Source organism: Haliotis cracherodii, unplaced genomic scaffold, assembly GCF_022045235.1.
Source record: "Haliotis cracherodii isolate W230 unplaced genomic scaffold, xgHalCrac1.p SCAF_21, whole genome shotgun sequence".
In the NCBI taxonomy this organism is placed as follows: domain Eukaryota; kingdom Metazoa; phylum Mollusca; class Gastropoda; order Lepetellida; family Haliotidae; genus Haliotis; species Haliotis cracherodii.
The window spans coordinates 4193282-4216099 of NW_027266277.1; the positions used below are offsets into that span (position 1 = coordinate 4193282).

Consider the following 22818-nt stretch of genomic DNA (forward strand, 5'->3'; position numbering starts at 1 on the left):
TCAGTCAAAAGGGCACAGCTCGAATATCCCGTGGGCAGAGAGATTTTCGGAGAAATGAACAACCCGTTGTAACAATGGTAATGCATCACTGGAGGTTTATAATCTCTACATGGCAATGGCGTCTGGCTAGAATGTGCTGATTTATAAACGCTGTTACAACACGTGATCCCCGAGCATGCAGAATAGCTACATGCACACCTGAACTGCGGTTGCCTGGCGCAAGTGAACAGCAATTGGATTTGTCGTTTCCTGAAACCTGGTTTCCGTCCAAGGACGTCCTGTGCCGGGCCGATCATGAACATTTTGTGACCGCAGAAACCTGTTCCAAAGTCTTCAAAACACTGACAAGAAACTGAGCAAACTGGCTACGTACCTATCGCCGAGTTTGAAGCTTATCCATCAGCCTCAGGCTTTCGTTGTAGACGACGCATTCCCAATCTGATCACATATAGTGGAGATCGGGGGTGTTATTGTGGCAAGTGAAAATCAACAATACTTGTGGCTCAGATCGATTTGCCGACTTTTCAGCGAAGTTCCAAATCAAGGATGCCCCCCTACTCGTGCACGGAAGAATTGGATGGTCCGTTGCAGTGTTTCGGCTGTGTTGGGAAATAAGGGTTCGGTTCTGAAACCGTTCTATCTCTGGCAGACATTTTTTAAAGTTTATCTTTCTTCTGACGACCGATCTCCAACTCTTTTTGGAAAATATAATATATGTGTTTTGTAACCCTGCGTTTATTGGAACTCGGCTTCACAGAGGAAATGCGATGTATGGTATGCAGTGAACAGAGTATAGATGTGTCACCTGTGTTGATAATTTCTAATATATCGTTGTGAGTTTGTTCGTTTATAGAACGTGACAAGCTGACGCATGCAAATCTAACTACACACACGTTTAAACAATGTGATCATCCGATTTGGTTTGTTTCTGGTTATACGCCGTACTCAGCAATATTCCAGCCTTATATCGAGTTTGGACCAGACAAACAAGGGACTGATATTAACAACGTTCCACACCATCGGCGTACAATGGCATACAAACCAAGTCACCAAGTCTGACCACCCCATTCATTTAGCCAGCCATAACAAGCATGCACAGCTTTCCGAGGACCGACTATCCCAAAGTCTGTCCTCTTACATGGGGTTGTAAGGGGTCTGTGTGTGGGGTGGGGTGGGGTGGGGTGGGGTGTGTGTGTGTGTGTGTGGGGGGGGGGGGGGGGGGGGAGGGGAGTTAGCAGTACTAACATAGTAGCCACATTAACGCATGCAGTACTCGAACGCGGTTTCCGGAAATGGAAGCAATATATTACGAGTTTGTAAATAAGTCTCGGTCATTGTTAATAAACAGTGAACACTTCAGCAATGGGGAGACACTCACACAGACATTATGTTGGATAGATGACATTAACTCACGCCCACGCTTCATACTGATGAGTGAGTGAGTTGGGATTCACGCCGCTTTTATAACAGTATTCCTGTTATATCAGGGCTGACAGCTTAACGTGAATAAAACGCATCTAAAACCATAATAACCTACCAAATCAAAATCACAAAAACAAACAATCATCCACCATACCCAGCTCCCTTAGTTCTCCTCCCCAACCCCATCGGCATCTATTCCAAATCTCAAAATTCCCAAATTCTATAGAAGCAACCCCTAAAGCCCCCTCTTGGGTTGCACAGACCACCCTCGCCCCTTTCGGAAACACATTAAATGGCCTGGCCGGGCCCGTGTGCGAAATACGCGTCAGTCGGAAAGCGCACGTTAAATCTCCAAAGTAAGTAAGTAAGTAAGTAAGCTTAACGTGAGAGGAAAGCCCGAAGTGGTGCAGGTTTCGGTCGGTTACCAATATCGATCTACCCAACTGGGATACGTTGACATGCATAAAAAAAGTCAGCGAGCCTGACCACCCGATCCCGTTAGTCGCCTCTTACAAGCATGGTCGTCTTTTACAGCAAGCAAAGCCCGAGGTGATGCAGGTCTCACACCAACATTAACATCAGATCTTTGTGTTCTCTTCCGACCCTCTGCCTGCCCCTCACGTAAAATATATTGAAGAATGACGTAAACGCCTTTTATCAACAGAACCACCTAGTACTTCCTGTGAAATCATTCGTCTTTACAATTCGTTTGGTTGTTAAACGCCGCACTCAGCAGTATTCCAGCGATATGGTGGCGGTGTGTAAATAATCGACTCTGGACCAGACAATCCAGTGATTGACATCACTGGCCTCGATCCACGCAACTGGGATACAACATGCATCAACCTAGTAAGCGAGTCTCACCACCTCATTCTGTTTGTCGCCTCTCACAAGCACGGGTGGCTGAAAATCAATTTTAACCGATCTACACGGGTCCGTCTTTACAAACCATGGGTACACAGTAATCGACATTTCCAACACAAGACGGGTTTTACGTACTATATTGGAGCTCTGTCGGCTAACTGAATTATACGCTCGGTATAAGTGCCTAATGCTATCGCCTCTATTCTGCTATCGAAGCTCACCTCGAGTAAAAGGTCTGTCGGAAAACTACTCACGTTTCGACGTTCATTCATACAGATAACATTTCATTCACATGCCTGGACCAATCAGATCGCCGCAGTTGATGTGACCAACCCCGGGGGCGGATGACAGTGACCCACAATTCACATTCTCCGCGTAATCTTATAGTGAGGTCAAGGAACTGAGTTCACATAGCGACCTGGTTATCGACCGGATGACACACGGGCGCCAATGCTGGAATGTCACTGTTGAGCCGCACTGGCTGCGGTTGATAATATTTATTGTTACACGCCATACTCGGCAATATTCCAGCTATCTGACGGCGGTCAGACAATCCAGTGATTGATATGAGCATCGATCTACGCAATTGGGATACGATGACAGGCATCAACCAAGACGGCGAGCCTGACCACCCTATACCGTAAGTCGCCTCTTATGACAAGCATGGGTTGCTGAGTGAGTATGGTTTTTCGCCGCTTTTAGCAATATTCCAGCACTATCACTGCGGGGGACACCAGAAATGAGCTTCACACATAGTGCCAATGTGAGGAAACGAACCCGGGTATTCAGCATGACGAACGAACGCTTTAACCACAAGGCTACCCCACCGCCCCCATGGCTTGTTGAAGTCCAGTTCTAACCTGGACCTTCACGGGTCTTTGACTTAAGATGACCATTATGGCCCTTAGAAAGTGTTGAGTAGTATATTTCAAGCAAAACACTGAGCATAGGCAGAATACGTTCCTCCGTTTATTGTCAAATGGCCCATCAAATAGCATCCTCTTTAATGTCTTCCTTTATGTCTTGGTCGATGATCTGCTGATGCTGTCTGTTCAAATCCCTGTACATGACCGTCATGGAGCGAAGGACACGCGATATGGCGACGATGAAGATCAGCATTATTACAACCAGAGACACCAAGGGAATGATGGAAGCCATCACTACGGTCAGTATGAGGTCTTCTGTCACTTCTGAATCGGGAATGTCCTCCTCAGCTACTATTCTTGAAGGTGTGTCCTCGGGAGCAACTGGGCTTTGGTGTGTAATCACATTGGTGAGATGGGTTTGCCGGGATGCAGGAATGTCTACCCTTGCAGTCATGATGTCTGAAACAAACAAGTCTCTTTAAGGCTCTGAATTGTTTTCAGTAGTGTGGGCGATTGCATGTTATATGCCACAATCAGTTATTCTACATATGCACGTGCGGCCTATAAATAGTCTGTGCCTTGGCCCGGTTTGGTGTTTTACGCTGCATTCAGCAATATTCCAGCTATATGACGACGATCTGTCAATGATCCAGACAATCCAGTGATTGACAAATGAGCATCGATCTACGCAATTGGGACCCATGACATGTATCAACCAAGTCAGCGAGCCTGACCTCCTGATCCCGTTAGTCGCCTTTTACTACAAGCATTGTCGCCTTTCACGACAAACATGGGCTGCTGAAGACCTATTCTACCCCTGATCTTCACGGGTCCCTCTGTCAGGAAGACTAATGGTTGACAGCAGGACCAACAATCTACGCCCTTGTAGCAACACAATCGTCTTTCTTTCAGTGGGCTTCTACCACAAAGCACGGGCTGCTTTTAATGGGTTTAATAATTATTCAGTACTTTAGACCTGTACTACGGAAGTCTCACTCACGTTTGTTCTTGTATATGTCATTCTCCTCATATGGGCCCAAATGACGCCTCCGGCGGACTTGGTCTTCACACGAATCCTTCAATACAGAACAGAGCCATGCCCAGACATACCTTAAGCAAATGTAACGTTCAAGGAGACGTATTTAACTCGCTTTGAACAGTATACCAGTTCCACCAGGGCGTGTGTTTTGAACATGAAAAACCGAAAATGTCGAAGGTCATGAATGTTGATTATTTTTGTGAAAGTCGGTTACATGGGTCCGATGGTGACAAAGGGACACAATCTGGGATAATCAGTGATTCGAACCTATTTTAGGACAACTCAGGCATATAGGGTAAGGAAAGCAACTCGCGTGCCGGGACCTGCTGAAGGTGATTCAGAGGGAATCACGGAATGGTCACCAAGAGACAATGAAGGGGGGTCATCAGAAATTCTTGCACATATTTTGGGAGGGTCATCAAAAACAGGACATATTATTATAAAGTGCTTCTTGCATTTTGTCTTTTCAGGGAGGGTCATGAAAAAAGGAAAAAACGTGAACTTTATATTTAGATGTTATAAGGAGCTTACCGTCCGTTCAATATTTTTTCGCATTTAAATAGCGATGTGCGCGTGTCCGGTTTTGTGGTGCTAGCTTTCTGAGATACCAGTCACAGTTTAACATGGATACTGAGCCGACCAGTCCTTATCTTCACAATGCTGAGTGCAAGGCATGGTAAAAACAAATACCATCTTTTAATCGAACCCCCGACCTCGGGACAGACTACACCAACTAACCACCGAGGCGTTCCTGTGCCAACATGGAGACAGTTATGGCTTCACAGACTGAAAATACCTTACAAGACAAAGGAAGGGCCTACCCCGTCGCAGTTCTTACAGATGAGAAATACACATTCAAAGCTCAAGGGCAGGGACCATCCCATTCGAAAGAACCGGAAGATCGGGCTGACGGAGACTTTCCCTGTGGTTGTGAAACCAATGTATCGGTCAAATATTGTACCATCTCCACATCTGAAACAAAAGGTCTTCCCTGTTAGTTTGTTTTTTGTTTAACGCCGCACTATTCAAGCTATATATATAACAGCGAATCCGAGTTTTGGCCTGAGAGCTCACTGGTCGGAAGCATGATCAACAAGTAGATGATCGGGGTACGATGGGTTGCTGTCGCCCAAGTCAAACCGCCGAGCATGAGGCAAAGTGGATAGATTATGTTAGGGTATCTCCTGTGGATGAGGTGGTGAAATGGGGTTTAACGTCGCGTCCAAGATTATTGCACTTATATAGCGACCTGCATGCACGTGTGTGGCTTGCTTGCACTAGTCCGGACTGATGCCGATTTATATTGCTCGCACATTGAGATACCATGCCGCAGTTTAACATGAATACCCCACTCAGACACAGTATAGTGACTCCGAGCCGACCAGTCCTTGTTTTAGCCCCTTAATGCCGAGCCAGGCAGTTTAACAACAAGTACCATCTTTTGGTATGACGCGACCGGGGATCGAACCTCGGACCTTCCGCTCTCTGAACGGACGCTCTACCACTAGAAAAGGAGGCGGTCCTATCTTCTGTGGAATTGCTATATCGCCTAACTACGTGTTGGCATGAAGTACTTGGGGCATCTCGTACCGAACAATACTTATGTATCGATATATCGAAAACGTACACAGAACACAATATTCCCTCGATAGATAACCATTTAGGGTGTAGATGGCATGAAACGATAGGGAGTATAAAACATATATAGTGCATCCTTATTTCCCATTCGGAACTGCCTGTTAATGATCATAATCGAAATACAAAAAAATCAGATGTTGCTCTGAAACGTTTCGCTCACTCGAATACTGTAGCTTCGACACGTTTTAGAAAGCTCACTAGGCCTCATGACTTAAGGTTTCATTACTATGTTTAAACAGATGTGTGGATATAGAGATACAGAAATAGTTTCAAAAGATTACAAGCTCAGATCTTCCGTCCCATCACATGCGCGAGAGATGTGTATCACATCAAGTGTTTTAACGAGCAAAGTTTCGCACTCTTTCTCATAAAAATAATGCGAAAACTAATGTTGACCAGTTGCTGCTAATCTGTGACCATTGTGATGAATTTGTTGCCGAGTACGACGACCATTTTGGTACTAGTCTGTTCACATTAAAAGCATTAACATTAATTCATTCCCAGTATTACCATAACTTCCTTCTCATGAGAATCAATTGAACTAATGTCCCCCACAACATATTCAACAATAAAAGGTATTCCTATGTATCTGAGGAATGTACATACAAAATTAAATTAAATTAAAATTAAAAAATATGTATTACGTCACATATTGAATGATTGTACATCACAAATAGACCCACAAATAGATTAGAATAAATGCATTGTACTCTGGGCCACAACGCCTCTAATACTGAAATAAAGAATACTGAAAACAGAATCTTGAATCTTGAAAATAGAATCGTGAATCTTGAATCTGTAGAGGGTTTGAGAGTCCGGTATACAATGGAGTATCGTATCGGTGTGAAAGAACAAATTTTAATGAGATTGTACGTGCAAAGTAAAACGGAAAGTACTGGGCAATTCTCAACGTTATCCCTCTTATGACATCCAAACGAGTAAATGAAGAGCATTCTTGAAGAGATTACAAGAACTTATCTACCACTTGTGGAGTTTGAACACCTTCCGATTCCAAGCAGTTGTCAACGAGTCCACAAGTCAATGGAAAACTACCCTGTGGCTTTCTATTTACATCAAGCTAATACTTGTGACGATGGTTGATAAACATAAGGTTTGGCTGACAAACACCCCGGGTTCGAGGCAAACAAAAACAGTATCAAAACAGGCCTGAACAACTTTTTAAATGTATCCTGATGTCATGGTTAAGTTTCCGAGGCACAGACTAAACACTGTACACTTATATATGTTTTGCATGTGTGCATAGACGTTAAATCGTGAATTGTCACAGAATATCGCGGGCGTTTCTCAATCAGCGGGGCGATGGAGTAGCAACGTGGTAAAGCGTTCGCTCTGACGCCGAAGTCCTGGGTTCGATTCCCCACATGGGTACAAATATGTGTTGTCCATTGCTGGTGTCCCCACAATTATAATGCTGGAATGTTGCTGGAATGTTGCTGGAATGTTGCTTAAAGCGGCGTAAAACCAAACTCGCTCCTATATATTACTATCAAATAAGGTAACTATTTCTGGAACTTAATTTCAGTCTATAGTCGGGGTTGTAAATGGGAGTTTTGAGCTTATAAAACGTATAAAATGAGATGGATTACTTACCCTGCATTCAGTACCGTGTACGTCTCCTTGCCACTGATGGCGTTACAGGATACAGCATGGAAGCTTGTTTCAGACGGAAAGTTCCCTGGAGAAAAGTAGCGTTTATGATAAGTACTGAAATCAGAGAGCTAGGATTAACACCCAATCTCAGTGGGGCGGCGGGGTAGCTTGGTGGTCAAAGCTCCAAGACTTGGTTTCGATTCCCCCCATTGGTACAATGTGTGACACCCATTGCTGGTGTCCCCCGCCGTGATAGTGCTGGAAAGTTGCTTAAGGCGGCATAAAACCCGATCTCATACCAATCAGATCTCTTACTCTGATTGGATACCTCTGGCACAGGTTGTGTCAGGAGAATATGCTCATCAGCCCATAAGCATCAAGGCTTCTCAATTGAGTGATTTCACATCTGAATAAAATCGAGGAAGTCCAAATACGAAACACGACCGCCAGATTATATCATGGGTATTTTACACGCCCTGTCATTTGTGGTTGGCTGGTTTTGTTGTTCAACGGCGCATCCAGCAATATTCCAGCGATATGAGGGCGGTCTGTAAATAATCGAGTCTGGACCAGACAATCCAGTGATTAATATCATGAGCATCGATCCACGCAATTGGGATCGATGGCATGCATCAACCAAGTCAGCGAGCTTGACCACCCGATCCCGTTATTCCCTTTTTACGACAAGCATTGTCACCTTTTACGGCAACATGGGTTGCTGAAGACCTATTCTACCCCGGAATCTTCACGGGTCTGTCACTTGTGAACGTCATGACATCTACATGCTCACGGCTGAACTATGAGAGTATCTTTGTTCTGTGACGAATTTCTTTGGCGTTGAACGAAATTTTCGAATCGAGGCGGTGAGGAAATGAAGCCGAAATATTTTAGAAAGCTTTTAACTGATTGGCTTAAGAACCCTTCATTCTCCATTTTGATTGGGCGGTCAAAGTTCACCTAAAGCGACCTTCTATGGATCTTGACGCAAAGAGGTATCGTATCGGAATTAATGATCTGGTCAGCACCAAACAGTATTTCAGTTCATCTACCATGGTGCCAAAGTGGTAGTGTTGGAGATTTTGAAACCTATAACCTTTTCCAACACATCAACGAATACAGGCACCACGAATTTTAAGGATCGCGAATGTGTAGAATTTCCTTATCTCCACCAAATATCTATTCACCCCAAGCTTAAGAGTAACTCACAATTAAGAGACCCTGTGAACATTTACAGACGGACCGACAACCTATGTTTGCATTAGCTGATAGCTGTACCCACCGATGAGTCTCGCTTTCAGCCTGAGGAGCCGGCCGACACGGTAATTGCCTCTCAGTCTCTGGCCGGTGATGTCTGTAAGAAACAGGTCCACGCCCGACTTGCTAACTGGCCCCATGTGGCTTATCAACAGTTTTACTGGCTTCTTGCTATAAACACAAACACACGCGCATATTGACGTGATTTTACACATGTAACTTTAAAATCTGTCGGCCAAATATATTTTCACCGTCGAATGAGATTGTGTATGGAGATTGGATGTTTTTTCAGCAACAGTTCTAAAACCAGATATGTTATCAATCAAAACTATGAGTCTAAATATATATTTTTCTAAAATCCACTTGCAACAATATATTTGTTAAGAAAGACAAACACAATTCAACAGTCCGAAGCATACTTAGTTTTAAAGCATTTTCTGGGACAAATCAATCTCATTAAAATCAGATCTTAGTTCTCGCTATCGCTAAACAAAGATCTGAGGACATCCCATTACGGGTCACGTCAGAACGACCTTTCAAACTACCAATCAAAGCGTCGCTTACCAGACCATGAAAGTGACAGTCAGAATGTGTTTTCTAATCATGCAACTTCGAAAACGTTAACACTGGGTATTCCGAACGACGCGTACGACTCATAAACATTTGAGCGGAGGAGGCGTTGCATTGTACTACAAAAAACAAACGCAACCATATATTAGACATTCCGGAATGTTCGTTCAGTTTCCAAAATTTTATTCGAGAACTGTGTTAACATATTTTTCAAGCGTATTCTGAAATGGACGTCGCCAGGTTGAAACGAGTGCCATAAAGCTCGAGAAAGCTGCTTTCTAATTGGCTGATGTCGACTTCTTGTTTGTTATTTCAGTGGTCGTTCAAAATTCGCGAAAGGTCATTCTGATGTGACCCTAACTGGATGTTCTCAGACCTTTGTTTAGCGGTAGCGAGAACAACTGAGATCTGATTTTAATGACAAATTATCCCAGTTAAACCCAACTCATTGCAATCTTCAACCAACATGAGTTTTTGTTGAACGCTGCTTTTCACAGTAACTCGGACAGTAACCCAACACACGCACAGGGTATGGTGCTGACAAACCCAAGAAATACAATTGAGACGAACCGGGATTCGAACCCACGTTCATAGTTTTCTGGCGTGCCCGAGGGACGTTCTCTGTACATTGAATGGCGGCGCCTTACACGACCGGGGGCAATCACCATGAATACAGATGTCTACGTCATATTTTCTTAGAGTTTAGTGACAGTGTTAACTCACTAATAATAATAATAATCATAATCACAAAAATAATAATACATTTATATTGCGCACAACTCAGGGGCATGCTCAAAGACATGCTGTTACCCCGGTCACTGGATCAGGGTGCACTCAACAACAGCACCAGGTCTCGATCGCATTTTGGTAAACCTACATCATAAACATTCATTGTTGCCATTTGATGCCACTTCCAATCTCGGCAAATGGTATGGTCTATTTCTGGCCTTCCTCTATCTCCCGGGCTCGCTACACTAACCCCTGGATCCAGGTATTCCACTGGTTTTTTGCAACCGAAAATTACCCGCCCTTGATTTTCATCAACATTTTACCAACCAATGAAACGTCCATATATGGAAAAGGGTAAGGGTGGTAACTCGTATTACTGAGAAACAAAAGCCACCGCCAGTTTTAATGGTCATGAAGACATCCGGAAAAATGGTTTGAGTGCTTTCATTAGCGTTTCAAGCAGTTTCTTAACATTGCAATTCTCGCAACCTCGATGATATTGAATGAGACTGACCAACCAAACAATGAGACTGGCTTGTATGTTTTGGTTTGGTTTGGTTTGTTGTTTAACGCCGCACTCAGCAATATTTCAGCTATATGACGGCGGTCTGTAAATAATCGAGTCTGGACCAGACAATCCAGTGATTGACATCATGAGCATCGATCCACGCAATTTGGATCGATGACAGGCATCAACCAAGTCAGCGAGCCTGACCACCCGATCCCGTTACTCGCCTCTTACGACAAGCAGAGTCGCATTTTACAGCAAGCTTGGGTTGCTGAAGACCCCGGATCTTCACGGGACGACTGGCTTGTATCTCGCAATCTTATTGGTACGTTGGACCTTGCAGCGTAGCCAAACAAACTGGCAAATGGAAATTAAGGGCGGGTCATTAGCGATTGCGAGAACTACGGGAATGGATCCAGGGATTAGTGTAGGTGTACCGAAATGCGGCCCGGTACATAGAGAGGATTGCAGACGAAACCCAAGGGTTTCCGTCGATAAAGCAGTGCAAGATAAATCCTGACCACCTCTGGTCCTGATGCCATCGAATTAAATAATGGACTCGGCATGTGAAATACCCACCTCTCAGTCAGGCGAGATATGTAGAGTTTCTTCGGTTTATTGGATTCCACACTCGGTTGATAGTTGCAGAGGATCTTCTTAGTTGGGTTATCCGTGCTCACCAACCCATTCGACGTAGGGACAAACACGCTCAAGGCATACTCTTCCCTCTCGCCTTGCTGGAAGAGATTCAAATAAATGTGTCCATTTATGAGTGAACGCCACAGGCCAGCTATGTGACGGTCACAAAATAATCGAAATCGACCAGTCAGACAGACCAGTGGTTGATAGTGAGTGAGTGAGTTGGTTTTAACGCTGCTTTTAACAGTATTCCAGTTATATCACGGCGTGTCAGCTTAATGTGGGAGGAAAGACCGAAGTGATGCAGGTCTCAGACGTTTACCACTTCGGTGAAACCCACGAGCACGGGTATGGTGCTGACAAACCTAGAAACATAATCGGGGCGAACCGAGATTCGAACCCACAATCATAGGTTTCTGGCGTGCCCAAGGGACAAACTCTGCACAGCGAATCGCGGCACCTTAGACGACTGGGCCACCCGTGCCCCCCAGTGGTTGATAGCTTGAGGGTAACATACAGTCGAACTCGATGGTCTCGAGCTATGCCTATAACTATTTTATACCCGGATGTTTCGAACTGGATGTGTTAATTTCCCGGTTGTCTAACTAAATTTATTGTCCCAAGAATTAGAAAATAACTTGGCCTGATAATAATAATAATAAGTCCTTTTGTATGGCGCCAAACTCATATAACAGCTCGTGTGCCCAGTCAATGGATCATTGAGCACGATCATGGGGAGCCAAGCTGCCCGTGAGGCGCTAGACGGTTAACAGCCACCATCTCATCCTACCGGGTACCCATTCACTGATGGATGAACAGAGGAACATTTCGAACTAAGTCACTTGCCCCAGGAGACACCACATGTGGTACTTGTGCTTCAGTGTGGAGCAGGACGGAAGCCCAAGAAATAATCAGAAGTCAAACTGCTGAACGTGGTCACCCAACCATCAATTCTCCGAGACGGACGTTGCTTAACTTCACCTGATTAATAATCTGTGCGCTGAGCACAGGGCTACGTGCCACCACATAAGACGATTACAATTTGTGACAAACACAACGTTACAGTTTGGTCCGTACTTTTTTAACACCGCACTCGGCAATATTCCATTTATATGACGGCGGTCTGTAAATAAGCGAGTTTGGGCCAGACAATCCAGTTATTCATATGAGCATCGATCTACCAATTGGGATATGATATGCATCAACCAAGCCTTCGAACCTGACCACCCGATCCCGTTTTTCGCCTCTTAGGCAATCATTGGTTGCTGAAGGCCAATTCTAACCCGGATCTTAACATGTTGGACAAACGAAGGAGTCAGAAGAATGACATACGCGGCGTTCTTGTTCACGCACTGATGAGCAGTCTTCGCCCTCACCAATAAAATGACATTAATGGAGAATTACGTTCGGAGGGGATGCAGCATGCATGAGCATACCTCAAAAGAACAAACATTCCTTGGATCTGACGTTTGGAATTGGACATCAAGGTACCACGTGTGAGTGTTCAAACGAATGAAATCGTAGCCAAAGCGACCATCGCAGATGGCGTATGGGTGGGTTTCGGGGACATCCGTTACAATCGTCACTCGGACAACTCCACCAGGTTTTGCCGGGCATTCAAACTGGACTGAAAAACAACGATAACGATATTCAGTAACTCACTGATATTACTAGCACTAGTTGGCATTAAAGCAATTCTACACAAAAGATTCCAAAACGGATAAACTATATATATACTAGTTGTTTCAGCTCAACATTTTATGACTCGTGACGGTAACTAAAGCCAGGCATATTTTTTTAAAATTAAAATTTCCCGCTATTTCAATTATATGTATAGCTCTTCAGCTCTTCGAAATTTCGAGGTAACTTCTTTATTTTCGCAATATCGATTTTCTCGAAAATAATCGCAATGAGGAGAAAATAATTGAAATTACGGTTAAATATTCGAAGTTACGAGAACATACTTGAAATTTCGACAAAAATGAAATAGAAATAACGAGAAAAACACCCAAAACTTCGATTTAGATAAATATCAAAGTGTGTCATCAATGTTGCAATATTTGGCTTTCGTACAATTGTCAATGTATCATAATCTCAGTTTACAATTGAGTTTATTTGTCAGTATTGCAAAATGGTGATTCTATCTATGAAGACAGGTATCGCATCTTACCTTCAACTTGGTAGTTGTCACCTATCATACCCTCCGACAGCCCTAACTGAAGCATATACAATGAAATACAATTGCATTCTCATACCTTAAGTCGTACCGCAAAGTCGTACAACTCTTAGTATTCCGAGCACTACACAACGGAAAGATAACTGTCCGAAATCACTCCTTGGAAAATGGCCAGCATATTCAGCTCATCTTCCCGAGGCAAGAGAGTTAACTGACTGAAGTCCCGTTTCCACCCTTGCCGAACCAACCTGGAATTTCTGGGCTCGATCGTAGCGCCACTAGTGGCCATTACGGGTTATGTGCCTTCAATGTTCCTCCTATTGCCCAATAAGATCCCATCTCTCATATCACTTGCAATTTTTTCAAACAATATGGCGGCGCCCAGTCAGGACGATCTGATCGATAATCAAAATCTATAATGTAATAAAACGGGTTTTACCCCGCGAAGTGCATCAAATCACTTGAGCAACTTGATTAAAAACTTAAAAAATATTAGCAAAATATCTGTCGACGCCCAGTTGACGTTACACAAGCAGTCGACCAAATTCTGCACGATGAAATCCATGTTCACGAATCGGATGTCTAGTTCGTTAGGCGAACTTGAATGGACAATGCATTGACTCCGTAATTCCAGCCCAGTTCGGCAAGGGAGGAGACTGGTCAGTTAACGCCCTTTGCCTCGGGAAGATGTCCTGACAGGGGACTGTGGCATCACTTTGATGTTGCTTTTGTCCAGTTAAATGCAATGTTTTGACCAATTTTATCATACATATGGCTTATTTTTTATAATTTCATTATACCATATGCTTTTCCCCAAAAGACCCATCACTACCAGTGGTGTAACAAATCATTAAAAGCTGAAATAAGAGTAATCACCCTTTGAATATTGAGGAAAGAAATGTCTGGTCCCTTCACCTGTGCATGAGGCCAAGTAGCAGACGACATGAAGAGCAGGCAGGAGATGGTTAAAAAGAATTTGTAAGCTTGATTTGCACCATGATTTTTTTCTGTTGTCATTGGTGTAACATTGTTATCTATCACATGTGCACTGATTCAACAGTGAGTATGGTATTACGCCGCTTTTAGCAATATTCCAGCAATATCACGACGGGGGAAACCATGAAATGGGCTTTACAACTAAGATCTACTACTCAATATTTGCTAAGGACCAAAATAATCTTTTGTCAAAGGTGTGGTCTTTAGCAAATGTTGAGTCGTATACTTACAAAAAGAGAAAAAGCTACGTAACTCACCACAATTTCGGCGCCATAGACAAAGACATCTGGGCCAACATCCAGTAGCATGTCTTGGTTATGCCAAGAAGTTAAACTGATTCCTCACAATCTCACTAAAATCTGATCTTAGTTCTCGCTGACGCTAAAAGAAAAAGATCTGACATCCTATTCGACCAATCAGAGCGTCGATTACCAGAGCGAGAACATGACAGTCGGAATTTGTTTTCTTTTCACGCAACCTCAAAAAGCTTAACACCGGGTATTCCGAACGACAGATTCGTAAAAAACATCGTCTATCTCTCGCTTTAATGGGACAGACATTTGAACAGAAGATACTTTCCATGGGGGAAGTACTGCCATACAATTTCGGCCATCTGTTAGACATATCAGAATTTTCTTTTGTTCAGTTTTCAAAGTTTGAATTGACATTTTTCTCAAAGCGTAATCTGGAATGGATGTCGCCTGTTTGAAACTCCTGCCGTAAAGCTCAGAAAGCTGCTTCCTAATTGGCTCATGTCAACTTCTTGTGAGTCATTCCACTGGTCGGTCAAAGTTGGCGAAAGGCTATTCTGACCTGTGAAGGATGTTCTGGGATCTTCGTGCAAAGGTACGGAACACTAAGATCTGACTTTAATGAGATTGGATTTCTCGGCAGTGCTATTCAGCTATCGATATGTGCGATAGTCCAATCATATTTTGAAGAGGAAAGTGAGCTTGATGTGGCAATGGTGAAAATTAGACTATGACGCTCTGGAAGATACTATGTTACAGAATATACAGTTCACTGACAACTGTAAGCTATTTCTGCTTATAGAGCTTTCGTCGCAAATAGGTTCATTCGTAAAGATTTCACTTCAATAGTAACAGTATCTAAACGAAGGCAGATAACGGGCCTGCTAACCATTCAACCCAACAGGGTATGGCCAGGAGGACTAACGTCCCGAAATCAGGGTTACCCACGGTTGGACCAGAAGATGATATCTATGCTTAATAGTTGGCTGGTTGGTTTGTTGTTTTACGCCGCACTCAGCAATATCCCAGCCATATGACGGCGGTCTGTAAATTATCGAGTCTGGACCAGACAATCCAGTGATTAATATCATGAGCATCGATCCACGCAATTGGGATAGATGACATGGATCAACCAAGGCGAGCCTGACCACCCGATCCCGTTACTCGCCTCTTACGACAAACATAGTCGCCTTTTACGGTAAGCATGGGTTGCTGAAGACCTAATCTAACCCGAATCTTCACGGGTCCTATGCTTAATACCTCAAACGGAGTATACTATGATAGTTGTGATATTTTCAATAGTTGACAACGAGTTGGCAGAACATGCTATGCAAATCCTGCAATCGACTAAAATCTGCATTACAGTTTACGAACCGGATTTCGTTGCGAGATTTAGATTGGATTAAGCATAGACTCGTTAGTCCAGCCACAATGTCACTCCATAATACCAGCCTAGTTCGGCAAGGGTGGAAACTGAACTTTTGTAGTCAGTTAACTCCCTTGCCTCGGGAAGATGGGCCATTCCTGGCCCCGGATAGGTTAGAAGTAAAACGGACGGTAAAACATCTGCGCAAATAGCTACCACGGGGATATGTGTCCCACCTGTAACGCAACAGCAAATACTGCGACGAGTGTTTTATCTGATCAGAAATGTGCAGTTTATATCACATCATGGCGAATGGCCAAGCTACGTAAATGCGTCAACAATTTCATCTTACCAGACTAAGTACAAGAAGAGTCGGGCCCACGAGCTCTGAAACAAGGAAACCACTAATGTTATACACACACCCAATGGTATACCAACCGTTATATACCCAGTTAAACACCACAAATGTTATACACCACCAATATCTGGGCCAGACAATCCAGCGATCGCTTTACGAATCTTTTAAAAAATATTAGCATGTGTAAAGTCGCAAACATGCTTCATTTTAAAGAGTAATTATTCACAAGGACTTTAATATGCTCTCCTTTGTCAACACAAATAATGCTAGTGTCATCGCCGGGCGTGGGACAGGAATCGACACGAATTGACTGCTTGAATTACGATTTCATTCCAAGAAATACATCATTTATATCGGTAAAGCTTTCAAAAGTTTTATGGGAGACACGTTAAAGACATTTCCATCACTGACAAAATTCTTGTCCGATGCAGTTCCCTATTTCGAATTGTATATTTCTCCGTGTTTTTTTGGGTTAACAATTGACTTGCCTTTGCATGCGTTTGTGACGGGTGCCACCTGTTGGGCAGGATGCGCTCAATTTTCCCGAACACCATTTTTTGACAGTGATTCAAAAACAGTTTTGATATAATCAGAATCGTACAACTGACTGCTTTTAGCAGAGCTTTCTGTGAATATGGAAATTGTTTTGTTGGTTTTATTTACCTAATCCACCTAACAGAAAGGACGCAGATACCTGAACAATGACGTGTATTGGTGTTCAAATTCACTCAGAAAGTCGCTTCCCTGACGTACAAGTTAAATATATACACCTTACCAGATGGCGTGTCTATTTGTATATGGATATTGTAATTATAAAAAACTGATAAGGTCATGTAAGGGCAATGATAACATTATTTTGTCTTTATCATCATTAAACATACTTTGCATTCGGATTAATGTCTCGTTTATTCAGTAATATTACAAAAGTCAAAGTTGGTTTCTTCCTTCGAATGCGTAATATACGTATAGGTTAGACCACGAGGATCCAGTGTCTTATCTTTGAAATGGTTAATTAGTTGAAATGCATGTCCCGGGGCAAGTATTCTCTTCATTTTGGGCCAAACTCGAACACTTTTATCAAGCACCTTAATATTACTTGCCCGTGTTGATGGGCCTATTTTGAGCAAACCTAGCCCTCATCAAGATAATCGTAATTTTGTTTCTATCTGTTCGTTTCGTTAAACGAAAAGCTACCAAATCACAAGTACTGAACAAATTCTATAATGCATAGAGTAAAACGGTATAAAAAATGCATAAAATATATTTCGCAGTTCATAAAGGGATGAGCGATTAGTCCTGATGTAACTAAATATTTAGTTGTTAATTTCACACAATTATGAAACACCCTAATTATTAAACACTTATGAATATATTTCATGACCATACGTCACAATTATAGGGACTTTAAAGCCTTGAAACAATCAAATACGTTCAGATTTTACTCACCTGCAAGTCGGTCCATGGCCGGTGATGTGAGACTTGCGTCGTTTCTCACGTGCGAGGAGAAAGTATTTTCACGTGATTTTCGTTTGCTGCATGCGCACTCGCACCTGGGTTTGCCATGTTATTTACCAGTGTAGAAGTTGCAGTTAAGTTCACAGCAGTTGCCCCCCTGGTTTTTTTTCTAGAACAGTTTTATTTCAATCATGAAAATACAAGTTGGGACAAGTAATACTTGTGCCTTGGATATCCACATGGAACAACTTTTGGGAATTTACAGTGAAAGGCGGCCAAACGGCCGTACATTTATAGGTGCCACAGCGTCAGTTGGTTGGGGGCTGGTATCCCGGAAAAGCCCCGAATATGATCCCTGGTCTTCCATGACCAAACCCACAGGATTCATTAATGTGGTATACCCGTGAAAGTCCGGGGTAGAATAGGTAAAAGGCGACTATGCTTGTCGTTAGGGGCGACTAACGGGATTTGGTGGTCAGGCTCACTGACTTGGTTGATGCATGTCATCGTATCACAACTGCGTTGATCGATGCTCATGATGTCAATCACTGGATTGTCTGGTCCAGACTCGATTATTTACAGACCGCCGTCATATATAGCTTGGATATTGTTAAACAAGGTAGTAGAGCATAACAAGGATAATCCTGGCGTAGATAAGGTGTGTGTGAATATTGGCGGCGACGGCACAGAAGTTGGTAGGATTTCTAATTTTCTAAATCTTCACATTTCACATTGTAGAGCCTGGCAAGACACTATCATCTTTAAATCTGAGAGAGAGAGAGAGAGAGAGAGAGAGAGAGAGAGAGAGAGAGAGAGAGAGAGAGAGCTATGGAAGCTTGTATATTGGGACTAGACAGGGATAGGGTCAAACACGAACAGAGTTGCATCTCATTGTATCTCAACCAACTCAAAGTGTTAATTTGAGGGAACTTTCAGTTTCGGGGGTATATTGCAAAATATACTTGACACTTTTACACATTTAACATTATATTTCTATTATACATCAATATATGACGAGGATATTAAATTATTGCATACCCAATTACGTATTCTTAAACTATTGTAATACAAAACAATGTGTTCCTTTCGTTATCTATACGAACTACAGCGTAAAATATCTGCACAGAAAGTATCTACACGGGGGTTCGAACCTATGCTGAACAGCAACAAGGTCGGGCTATAATTAAACACAAATCAACCCTTGTGAAATAACCATAGTTAGTCGTGCAGGAGTTATCGCCGATGGCAGCAGGAGGACATTTTACAACGCTTTATTTGGTTTGCGTCGTTATACAAGAGTTATGTCCGTTGTAGTCTTGGTTATGACATTGTACCCCGACGTTCAAGTGATCAACAAATGGTTTTCTCGGACAGACGCGACAACTCACCGGCCGCCGTAATCGGAATGCTAAATAACTAAGGCTCAGAGGTCAATGTACCCTAATGTTCATGTGTGATGTCATTGTTAAGTCAACAAGGTACAGGTATCGCCCTAATCAGATGATATGGCTCTGATCCCAAATTCAAGCTTGTGCTGTCTGGTGTTTGCAATCAGGACAAGCCCCGTCTTCAGTAATGAGAAAACTAATGTGAGGATTTAAAACTTTATTAGAGATGAACATCTCCAGCTTCCATTTCTCCGAATGTTGGAACTATTTGTGCAGTACACCCCTGAAAGCAGAAAAGAACTGTGAATAATTGGCAGGTACCCTTTCTGCTACAGGGCCCCGTTCCACAAAGCGATCTTAGCGCTACGATCATCGTAAGCCTATGTTAAAGTATGGGAGTTACGATCATCTTCGCGCTAATATCGCTTTGTGGAACGGGGCCCTGGGCGTATCTGGACGGCGTGGTTGCCCCTTCCCACAACAACTGGGACTGGTCTGCTATCATTTGTTTGCTTGTGTTCATGATAAGGATGTTATTTCTTTTATAACTTAGACTTAAAACAACAGGTACTCATTGAATGTAAAAGTCAGCATTCGTATCAGATCATCATGATTGAAGGATTTATGTATAGCTGCTAAGACACTTTTTTAAATGCATTTTTCTTCTGGGGTGCGTTGTTGGGCGTAACGACGTACACACATATAATAAACAAAGCCGTATGTCATCATTTTGTATCAATTTCTACTTTTGTTATTTTTAAGTGTAACGATGAATTTGATGGGATAAAGAGTTACAGAAAACATGTAATACCTGTTCTTTTATCCGGTTGTGGTGAGGATGATGGGAAGGAAGTTGGTGTGACTGCCGCCGCTGCTGCCGTGAGACATGGGGTAGGGGATGGGGATGGGGATGCCGTGTTTGCTGTGGTGGGAGTGGTGGCTGCTGTGGCTGCAACAGCTGCTACACTTACTACAGCCGCACGCATCGGTGTAGACGGCCAGACAGACTGATAACACAAACAGTCATCTTTACAACATAAACAGGCGAGGAACATGTTATGCATTTGTTTCAAAGTTTTTTTTGTGAGACTGCTATCTATAAGATGAACGATAAGATGAACGATAACGATAAGTATTGGTGAACAAATTACAATTCTGATTTTGTTCTTTAAACAAATTATGGTGAAATGTCTGCTTATAACTGATAGCTGTACGCCGCATTCAGCAATATTCCAGCAACATCACGGCGGGGGACACCAGACATGGGCTTCACACATAAAAGTTTAAAAAAATATATATTTACAGAATAAAACCACGTGGAAGTATTCTTGAGTGCTGACTAAGCACCTGTTTCAGTTTTTTTAAATATAATATCGCTAAATTAAAATATTTTCCATATGATAAAATCAACCGAGAGGTATAGTTTCCTTTGCTTCTCAGTTAAGGACTGGGAAAAATGTTGCAAGATGTATATAATTTATCATATCACTAAATATTTCTACTTACCAAGAAGAAGGACGGAAATAAGAAACAGTTTCATTTTCATTCAGATGTCAGCTCAAACTCAAAACAATGGACAACTTGTCGTATTTTGTAAGCTGTAAAATGTCTGTATATATAGTCAGAAATATGTGACATTTGTTAAAAATATAACTAGTTTTTACGTTGAGTCATTTTCATGTAGACACACGCGTGCACAAATCATATGGGTAAGTGAAGCGACCGCACTCCTTGCTGTTTTAATCAGATTAGCGTCCTATGGGTTCTGTATTTCTCCATGAGAAGCGACACCCTGTTGTCTATGTTGGCGAATGACGGCACTAACATGACAAGCGTATATAGTCGTCGAAACTATAAATATGCTAGGTTTTTCCAGTAAAAAACAAACTCACATCTAACTTGAAAAATGAAATTCGCGTTGGGATTGTGTCTTATTTTGGGTAAGAATTTGTTATTTCGTTAGTGTTTAATGTTACTTAACTGACACATAATAAGGTCATGTATTCATATACCCACACTGTGGCCAGAGAACCAAATATTTTAACCTCGCTGTCCACGTAATCATTCGATAATTGTTAATTCCAGGCTACATACACATTCTTATACATGATGCATTACCAGGGTCACAGTGGCCAAGCCGTGCAGAGTTACGTCCCTTAGGTGTGCCAGAAACCTGTGATTGTGGGTTCGAATCCCGGTTCGACCTAATTGTGTTTCTAGGTTTGATAGCACCATTCCCTTGCTCGTGAGTTTCACCACAGAGAAAACATATATATCAAGAAGAAAACATTTATTTACACTTTCTTTGTCTGTGTCATGCTCCTCGTCTGTTTTTGTTGTAAAGATGACTGTTTGTATTATCAGTGTGTCTGGCCGTCTACACCGAGGCGTGCGGCTGTAGTAAGTGTAGCAGCTGTTGCAGCCACAGCAGCCACCACTCCCACCACAGCAAACACGGCATTCCCATCCCCATCCCCTACCCCATGTCTCACGGCAGCAGCGGCGGCAGTCACACCAACTTCCTTCCCATCATCCTCACCACAACCGGATAAAAGTACAGGTAATATATACACCCTTCTCCCCTTGATCTAATCAGTCGGTTGTTGCATTAAATTGTCTCGCAATTCGCTGTCCAAAGTTCTGTCCCTTGGGCATGTCAGGAATCTAAGATGTGTTCGAATCATCGATTATGTTTCTAGGTTTGTCAGCTCTGAACCCGCGCTCGTTGGTTTCACCTAAGACCTGCATCACTTCTGGCTTTCCTTCCACATTAGGCTGGCACGCCGTGACACAACTGGAATACTGTTCAAAGCGGCGTTGAACCAACTCACTCACTCACGTTATGCCAAAAGTGCTAATGACCTGACATCCTGAGCTGATTTGACACCTTGATGTTAATTTTTCTTCTTCTTTCAGATTAATGCCGTACCGTTACGAAGAACAACCGCCACTCTTGTCAAATAAACGTTTGAAGCGAGCACTTTAGTGTTCTGTTGTTTGTAGACTCGTGTACTGTACTGCTGTCAAAAGACGTTGCTGTTGCAGTCTTGGACTGGCCTGTTGTCACTGAGGAATCCCAATGGCATCCTCTGATTGCACCGGTGCGTGTGTACTGGTGAAGATATCTGTAAATAGAGAGTCGAAGGTTGAGGCGGTTTTGTCACTCGTCATGCCGAAGGTCCGTGGTCGATTCCCCACATGGGTACAATGTGTGAAGCCCATTCTGGTGTTTCCCATTGCTGGAATATTGCTATAGGCTGCTGTAAGTAACCCAACTCACTCACTGACTCACTACATCAACCATCGATGGGGATGAGGGTAGTGTAATCGTGGTCTGGGTGTCACAGCACTGGAGGGGCGGTCGGGTAGCCTAGTGGTTTCAGCGTTCGCTCTCTACGTCGAAGACCCGGGTTCTAATCCCGACATGGGTACAATGTGTGAAGCACACTCTGGTGTTCCCCGCCGTGATATTGCTGGAATATTGCTAAGAGCGGCGTAAAACCACACTCACTCACTCACAGCTCTGGACTCTGACAATGCAACACACCTACAGAAGGACGGGCAGTGTAGAATACATAAGAACATCCATAGATGAATCTCACAATAAACATATAGAGACAGTCACAACCAAAATAATAAATTAGTTTGTCTTGGAGTTTTGTCTAAGAAGCATTCTGGTATATATGGA

The 22818-nt window shown here is 42.9% G+C and overlaps 1 protein-coding gene and 1 long non-coding RNA gene across 2 annotated transcripts; one reads left to right on the forward strand and one right to left on the reverse strand.

Moving 5' to 3' along the window:
* Positions 1-3273: 3273 nt before the first annotated feature.
* On the reverse strand, positions 3274-17749 carry LOC139471039 (vitelline envelope sperm lysin receptor-like). Its single transcript, XM_071253340.1, has 10 exons — positions 17734-17749; positions 16282-16316; positions 13311-13356; positions 12577-12767; positions 11081-11238; positions 8720-8865; positions 7441-7525; positions 5013-5163; positions 4153-4228; positions 3274-3611 (listed from the first exon to the last, which is right to left on the reverse strand). The coding sequence occupies exons 1-10, from the start codon at positions 17747-17749 to the stop codon at positions 3274-3276; spliced, it is 1242 nt and encodes a 413-aa protein (XP_071109441.1).
* A 3245-nt stretch (positions 17750-20994) lies between these two features.
* LOC139470721 (uncharacterized) lies at positions 20995-22076 on the forward strand. Its single transcript, XR_011653781.1, has 3 exons — positions 20995-21070; positions 21495-21690; positions 22047-22076. It is a non-coding gene; the product is annotated as an uncharacterized lncRNA (long non-coding RNA).
* Positions 22077-22818: the final 742 nt, after the last annotated feature.